This window comes from Cynara cardunculus, unplaced genomic scaffold (genome assembly GCF_001531365.2).
Source record: "Cynara cardunculus var. scolymus isolate 2C unplaced genomic scaffold, CcrdV1 Un_Scaffold_609, whole genome shotgun sequence".
Lineage (NCBI taxonomy): Eukaryota > Viridiplantae > Streptophyta > Magnoliopsida > Asterales > Asteraceae > Cynara > Cynara cardunculus.
The window spans coordinates 1-8767 of NW_020200593.1; the positions used below are offsets into that span (position 1 = coordinate 1).

The window sequence follows — 8767 nt, forward strand, 5'->3', positions numbered from 1 at the left end:
ATGTATATGTATATGTATATGTATATGTATATGTATATGTATATGTATATGTATATGTATATGTATATGTATATGTATATGTATATATATATAGGTGGTCTATTATTATATAATATATATATCTCAATTCTATTTGTACAAGCATTGCAATCCAATATGAACCATTGATTTAATCTAATGAATATGTAGTTGAATAAATATGTTGATCGTTTATAAATATAAAACGTTGATTATGATTAATGAACTATAATTATTTTCCATAATATCCGAATCATGATAGATGAACCATAATCATTTTCATAATATATCAATTGTATTAATAATGAGATATGTTGCATTTTTATGCATATATTATAATAATATATATGATTATGGTTTAGATAAGATATAATTGATAATTGTTGTGATAACATGATAAATCTAAAATTAAATCTTGGTATAAGTTTGTGAAAAATCCAAAAGAAAACATTAAATAGAAATTAAGGTGATGATTGCATGTGGATAAATGTAATTAATAATAGAAGGTGGTGTTCTTTGTTATATTGTAGGTAGCAAAATAAAAGTATGCTTTGATTGATCCAATTCCAAGCTAATGACAATTAATGTGTATTAAAAATGAATGAATTAGAAAAGCAATCTGAATTGTTTTACAAACATATATCATTATCTACTTCTACTTCTACTTCTACTCTAAGTCTTTTTCTTTTTCTTTTTCTTTTATAATTATAATTTATAATGAATGGGTTATGTAATTAGTAATACTTCACTTCAAACCCAAACTTTCTTGGGTTGGGCCTCCTCATCCTTAATGACTCACCTTTTTATATCATATGTATTTTTTTATATATTGCTCATATGTATTTTTTTTTTTATATATATTCCTCATCTTTTGTTAATTTATTATATATTAAATATAGTTTTTCAATTTTTAAGTAATTATTGCACATATACAATTTTTTAAAACTAATTAGTAACAAACATAATAATATTCTTATTTCTTAACCCCCCACCTCTACACTCATATTTCTCAAAAAAAAAATAAAGAATCAAAAAGTTACATTCAACTCGAACAAGTTATTTTAGAGATTATATTATTTCTCACATAAACATTTAAATTTAAAACATTTATTGGCAAGACTATATATATATATATATATATATATTTCTCTCTTATGATAATCAATTCTAGAGAATCTCTAACACACACACTCTCTCTCTTTCTCTCTCTCATGCTTTTTCCATTTTTTGAGAATTTGGGATGAGAATGTGAAATTCTTTTTCTTATATTCTCGATTTACAAGAAAATATGATGTGAAATTAAATTGTGTTAATTTCTTGTTCAAGAAATATTTGCAGCTCGTTATATTGGACAAGTAATTATAGTAAGCATCCATCTCAAAATAAGTATCCACAATTCTATTTATAAATGTGCAGTTTTAAAACTAAATCCTCAAATTGACCTTTCATTTATGCATAAATATTTAAGAGTGAGAAATTAATAAGTTGTCATTTAAGTGTAATAAATATGCATGGGTGTGGGTGTGTCACTTATTTTTGGAGAGAGAGAATATGGTAATCAACTTAACAAATTAATGTTAAAGATTTGAAACATGAGTTGAGTTGTAAAGTAACATGGAAGGATTCCATTCCACTCTTGTTTTGTATATAACAAGTCATTCATTTCCATTCATTATTTATGCACTGAATACACCTCTAAAACCACCACAATTTAATGTAATGTAATGTAATATATGACATTTCATGGATCCTTCCGTTGGTTGGTGGTGAGCAAGTGTATATGGTGGTAGCTTGCTTTAAATACACTATAATTGCTTCTTCTCCTTCTCCTTCTCCACACAACAGATGTTGATATCTGCTCCAACAATGGCTTCTCACAAGGACAAGGTATGTCCCATTTCCTTTCTAATTTCCATTTCAATTCATCATGCAATCATACATTTAATTTGTGTTTACGAATGAATTCATCATAATCTAACACCATTATATATTTATATATCTAAACAAACAAAAGATAACGAAAATGGTGGTGGATGTTGATCTCAGCTGCTCTGACTGCTACAAGAAGGTTAAGAAGGTCATGTGTAAAATACCCGGTTAGTATTCCATATATCTTAATTCTTTTCAATTAACTACATATATATATATATATATATATATATATATTTGAATAATTAATTAATTAATTAATTAATTGTTTGTCTATAGAAATAAGGGACCAAGAATATGATATTGGCAAAAACAAGGTCAAGATTAGCGTAATAAGTTGTTGTCCAGACATGATCCGAGACAAACTTAGCCGCAAGGGTGGAACCTCCATTCTCAAGATTGAAATAATTGTTGAAAAGCCCAAACACCCTAATTCTGATCATAAGCCAAAACCAGCTCCAGCCGATACCAAAGCCGCTAACAAGCCCAGAACAGCAGCTGTTGATCATAAAGGAGACGGAGATTCCAAGAAACCCCAAGTGGCCAAGAAAATGATGTTTGAACCACCGGTTCATGGGTATCCACAAATAATGTACCCACCAACTAACCCTGTAGTTGGATATAGATATGGGTACGAATCCTACGATGGTAATTATGGTGGCGGAGCCCCATTTAAGGGTCATGGGTATGGAATGCCACTACAACCATGTGGATATGGATCATATGATTATGGGTATAATCAAAACAATAACATGACTAGTGATAATTACGAAAATCCGCAAGGATGCTCAATAATGTAAAAGAGCGATGGTCGTCAAATAAGTTTTTGGTACAAGACTTTCTTCCTATATATCTTAACTGTCATTTTACACAACATGTATAAGTAATTGATAGTATTTTGTTTAATTGGATTAAAAAATGATGAATTGATATAATTATGGATATATATATATATATATATATAGGGGCTTAATCAAATGAGAACTGAATTGTTTGTGGTAACTGTGAGAACCAATCTCAATATATATATATATATATATATATATTTGGTTGGTGTTTGTATGTGCAGAAACAGAAAAGACAAGATTAATTATCACACAACATGTCGATTGTCCAATGGCTTTGTTTAAACGTCTTCTTCGTTGCTTCTTTTTTTTCTTTTTCTTTTTCCTTTTCCTTTTCTTTTGAAAATAGATATCGATTGACTGAAACATTAAATCAACTCATCATCATTTAATTTATGTTTCTTCTTAATTAATTCATCTAATAACAAGTAGTGTGTGTATATATATATATATGTATGTATGTATGGGTGAGTATAAAAACGATGGAATCTAGGAATTGTAACGATAATTAAAGATGGTGAGGATGATGTTATATATATATATGCAATTTGTGATGGAGTTTTAGTATGTGGATATATGGAGATGGAAATTACGACAAAAAGACGCCTTCATATTAATAATATATTGCTTTCAAGGAATGACGTCTTATATTGAATCCAAAAATGTCATTAAAAGTTGGCCCATTTGGACCACCCACTTTCGTAGATATTGATTTAATGTTAATCAACACACATATTTACATTTCTAACCCCTACACACACACACACGCTCACCATAAATAATCAAACAAATGATCCTATAGGTCTCAAAAGAGAAGGTATATGCCACTGGTCCTATAGTCATCAAGAAATCCAAATGTGAACAAACCAATATCACGATACCAAACAAGTATATGACGATCCGTCTACAATAAGTGAGTTTTAACACCTTAAAAACCAAGCTATGTGTTACAAGATTGTTGCCCCGATGATCAAATCCTATCTTGGAGCTATGGTACCATTTCTGCGACGTGCCTCTGCCACAATCGCGTGATTTTAGGGCTTTTATTCTTTATATTCATCCTTTACTTGTAGCTTCTCTCCTAGATGAACCAAATAGTTTTCTTCACCGTGTTGATGTATTTCTCAAGCGTAACATCATCAAAGTGAGAATGGATCAGTTGTTCATCAAAGTGATGTTCTTCATCCGTAGTTTTTCCCTTTTGGAGGTTTCCATGTAAAATCTCTGGAGTCGCTATTTGCTTTACTTTACTTTACTTTCATTGCTTGGGTTTGTTTATTGATTGCATATGCTAGTTGATGATATGATCGTCTACTATGTACAATCGTTTTCTTTTCTGCTTAAAATCTGGAACTTTGTTCATTGTTATATTGGGAATATTATGAACTATTTAACCTAGTTGGTTTTAATTGCAGTTTGGGATTCCTAGCTTACAACACACTGATATAGCTCTAGCATACAAAAAGAGAGATTAAGATTTAACATGATATTTTGTACATCTACATATATAGAGGGATAGATAATTATATATAAAATGACTGTTACAATGATACTTAATAACATGGAGAGATAATCCAACAATGAGGCAAAATAACAACTAGGTTTTTTTGGCTCTATGCTATGATGAAAGAACAATTGATAGAAATGACAATAATATTTAAGATTAAAGAAATTATGGTAAAAAAACCACTGCTTTATAACTTTTCATTGACATCATAGTGATATGTTTTCTCATATCCTTTTAACCGAATTTTCAACCATCATTTGTAATTTTTATTTGTTCAAATATAAATTTTGGATTTTCTTTTTAGCATGACGTTGCATTAGTTTTCAATTTTTGGTTTACAATAAAATTTTAGAAAGTTCATGCCATATTACACGAATATATAATTAATAGTTGAAAACTCCATTTTTCATTTTTGAGAGTATAATTTTCATATCATAAAACAATTGTGTCATAAAAACTGTAATTGTGTCATAATTAATATTTGAAAATTCGGTTTTTCATTTTTGATATGTTTAATGGCCTGGAAAGATAGGGATCTTGAGAAAGCTTTTTCAAGCTCGGATATCGCAGAACATCATATTAAATTTAATCGTCTCACCATCGAATTTCATAGTCAAATTGCCATCATGGACATCTATCTTGGTCTTAGAGGTTTTCAGAAATGGTTTAACTAGCAAAATCATACCGGCCTTGGAAGTATTATTCTCCTTCATATCTATAATATAAAAATCTACAGGGAAGACCAACTCATTCACTTGAACGAGTACATCCTCTAGCACCCCTTTAGGGTAGACTGTAGACCTATCCGCTAATTGGATTACGACCTAGTTGGTTTTAAGGCCCTACATCCAAAAATGAGTAAATGGCATATAGCATAACATTGATTGATTCCCCTAAGTCCAACATGGCTTGATTGACAGAGACATTGCCTACCTTACATGGTACGGTAAACATGCTCGGGTCGTTATACTTTGATGGTAACCGCTTTTGTAGAACAGCGGATGTATTTTGACTCATGCTTATCTTTTCATTCCCTTTAACTTCCTTTTATTAGTACAAAGCTCTTTAAAAAACATAACATACCTAGGCACTTGTCTAGTTGCATCTAATAAAGGGATGTTTAACTGAACTTTACAAAATGTGTCTAGTATCTCTTTCTCTTCGATTTCCCTCTTTCTCTTTTTAAATTGGCTTGGGAATGGCGGTTCTTAAACTATTACTTCAGGTGTCTTCTTCTTTGTCTCCTCATCTTTGACATCATTTTCACCCGAAGTGGATGCCTTGACTTCTAACTCCTCATCTTCATTATGAATTTTGTCTTTCTTTTTCTTGCCACTATCTTGGAGCTCTTTTCCGCTCCTTAAAGAGATGGCATTCGCATTTGCCTTCGGATTGGTCTCCGTTTGAGAAAGCAACTTGCCTTTGTTCACCAATTGGCTAATGGTGGCATGAAGGTTTTGTATGCTTTCTTTAGTATTCTGAATAACTGCCTGATTTTCCCATTGAAATTAAGCCATATTAGCATCCATAGACTTAACCACATCTTCTAATGACATACCTGAGCTACTAGGAACTTGAGGTGGAACTTGATGTTGTTGTTGGGCACTGAGCTGAAATGGTGCCTTCGGTTGGAATTGTTGTTGAGACTGTTGCTGAAATCTAGGTGGTGCTTAGAAATTTTGAGCTTGTTGAAATTGTTAGGGGTGTTGGAATGGAGCTTTTCGGCTGAAACTGTTGACCTTGACTTTGTCTCTGCTTTGGGGGCATAACTCATATTTGGATGTTGCCTCCAAATGGGGTTGTATATGCTCGAGAAAGGATTGGGAGCCCGGTTGTGAATTTTGAAAGTTGCCACCACCTAAGGCGTTCACTTGCTCCTCTTCCTCATGTAGTATCGAGCATGCATCGGTAGGGTAAGCCACTGATAAGGAAAATCCGCATGCCTTGACTTGAGGTATATTCCCATGGCAAGTTGTTCCACAAGATTTGTAAATGTTGTATTTGTAAATTAACAGAATTGATATAAACTTCAATTTCGTTAATATACGTATTATTAAAAGGATCCTGATCTATTTTATTAAAATGGTAGCTCCAGAGTTTTATAAAAATAAGATAAAAAAGAACAATTGATAAAGAAAAATATAGGATTTGAGTTCAAATCAAATTCATGTTTCTAGCTCTTTATAACAAGATTCTGAAATTATTTCCAATCACAATAGACTTAATTATTCCAAAGTGTAAAGGTAACAACTTTGTTTCCTTTCTCTAAAACAATTATATATATTTAATAATAAACCAAACTATATAATCGAGTCAAGTAGCCGTATACTCCATTCCAAGGAAGGGGGATTCCGAGGTTTTTAGTGTCTAGCTAGAAATAACCATAAAAAATGACCCCAAAATTAAATTTTTGAAGTTTGTAACAATGTTAAACATAATGTTGGACCATTTTCAATTGTTTACACCATGCATTTCTTATAGGCATGGGACCTCAATCCATGTCCCCGGCTACTTATTTCTATCCTCGTCCCCGTCCCCATCCCCGCCGGGGAATATAATCACATCCTCATCTCCATCTCCAACAGGGAAACGATGATTTTTTTTCCCGTTTATATAAGTTATTTTAAATTATAGAGATTGATATTCACTTTGTTCGTGACAAAGTTGCCATTGGTCACGTTCGGATCCTCCATGTCCCCTCGAGCTCTCAGTACACAGACATTTTCACGAAGGGCTATCTCAACCTCTATTTTCGGATTTCAAATCCAGTTTGAATGTTCGCAATTATGCGGGGGGATGTTAGCATATCACATTGTATGTTTATAATGTATTGTTATTAGGCTTAGTTTATTAGCCCGTGGCCCTTATGTTGTATATTTAAACATTTGTATTATGTTTAATCAATGAAGGAAATCATTCTTCCTAATCTCTAATACATCTAAGCATTCTCATTTTTGCAACCTCCAACTTCCTCACATGCCCTTTCTTTGTTTCACAACACTCCAACCCATACAACATAGTTGATTTAACGCTACCCTATCAAAACCTTCCTTTAATTTTAGCAGAACATTCTTGTCACATAGCTAGCCCTCCCATGGGGGACCTTCACTTTAGCCACCTCGTCTTTATGCGATGCGTTACGGTGTCCCACCCCATCCCCTTTTGAACCATGGATCTCAAATACTTGAAACTATCCTTTTGGCGTACACTATGCCCCTAATGTTGACTTCCACCCCTCTTTGATACCCTCTCTACTAAAATTACATCATATGTATTCAATCTCAGAACAACTAATGCAGAAGCCTTGTGATTGAAAAACAAACCTTCATTGCTCCAACCTCTCGTTCTGTAAGATCCCATATTGGTTGGAGAGGGGAACAAAGGTTAAGACCTCATTTATCAGACGTGTTTTAAAACCGTGAGTTGGGATGTGTGGACAAAGTAGACAATATTTGGTACGGTTGGTATGTGATGACAGTGATGTTACAAGTTCACCTCTACTTAAAGACTCGGCTACTAACACAATCACAAATAACATACACTCCCTGCCTATGAACACCATGTCGCTTATACAATCAACACAAGATTGTGTATTGCCTTTTTTTTTTTTTTTTTTGTTTCATTTTCCTTATACAACCGTAGTAAGCCTTCATTATTTAGGTATATTTGGAGTGGTATGTATATAAAAGAGAAGAAAGAGTTTGAAGATGTATGGTTAAAAATGAGAAATTAATAAGGAGGTGCAGTGGTTGTCTAGAAAAAGAAAAAAGGAAAATGGAAAATGGAAAATGGGGGGAGGAATCAGTTACTTAGGGAGATGGAGGTTGATAAAGTAAATATAATTAAAGTGGTGGTCACGTACCATGTTATAAAGGTTATTCCCAAAAGGAATTGAAGAAGCTTTCAATATACATCAACACCAACCTGCTGGCATCCATCCAGTACAGTACCATCCCTTCATAATTATATTACACACCAATCACAGAACCTCATATATACCCTCCTCCTCAACTCTTTAGTTATCAGCATCATTACATTAGTAATTAGTAATTAGTAATTAGTAATTAGTAATTAGTAATTAGTAATTAGTAATAAACACATGTGGTTAGCTCGTTTGTTTTAATTTCTCCAATAGACCACCACCATAAGTAGCTTTGTTTATGGCGCAAGAGTCGCAGCCATGTGCAATTCATTATCTAATCAAGTATTATTATCTATTTTTTCCAATCACAACCATTACAATTAATCAAAAGGACAATTCACAACAATTATACTTTTATACTTTTATATATATATATAGAAAGAAACACTTGTGATCATATATATATATATATGTGTGTGTGTGTGTGTGTTGTTAGTCGAGATTTAATTTTAAAAGGAAATGAATAAGACAAGGTGTAGTAGGGTGGTTAAGATGGATGGGGCAATGAAACAGGTGAATCTGATTCAATCTGATGTGTGTCTTTAT

At 32.4% G+C, this 8767-nt stretch overlaps 1 protein-coding gene across 2 annotated transcripts; it reads left to right on the top strand.

Moving 5' to 3' along the window:
- Nucleotides 1–1770: 1770 nt before the first annotated feature.
- On the top strand, nt 1771–2853 carry LOC112501829. Of its 2 annotated transcripts, none has more exons than XM_025105564.1 (3): nt 1771–1905; nt 2033–2114; nt 2227–2853. In XM_025105564.1, exons 1-3 carry the CDS (start codon nt 1864–1866, stop codon nt 2745–2747), a joined length of 645 nt encoding a protein of 214 aa, XP_024961332.1. In that variant the 5' UTR covers nt 1771–1863; the 3' UTR covers nt 2748–2853. The 2 variants fall into 2 exon arrangements, with proteins under 2 accessions (XP_024961332.1, XP_024961333.1); XM_025105565.1 differs by having other exon boundaries at nt 1773–1905; nt 2065–2114.
- The last annotated feature ends 5914 nt before the right edge of the window (nt 2854–8767 follow it).

Bases quoted from the DNA above. Each gene is read 5' to 3' on its own strand.
- LOC112501829 (XM_025105564.1), top strand. From the start codon at position 1,864: ATGTTGATATCTGCTCCAACAATGGCTTCTCACAAGGACAAG. The intron at 1,906-2,032 runs GTATGTCCCATT...AACAAACAAAAG, and splicing joins TGGCTTCTCACAAGGACAAG to ATAACGAAAATGGTGGTGGA. The intron at 2,115-2,226 runs GTTAGTATTCCA...GTTTGTCTATAG, and splicing joins GGTCATGTGTAAAATACCCG to AAATAAGGGACCAAGAATAT.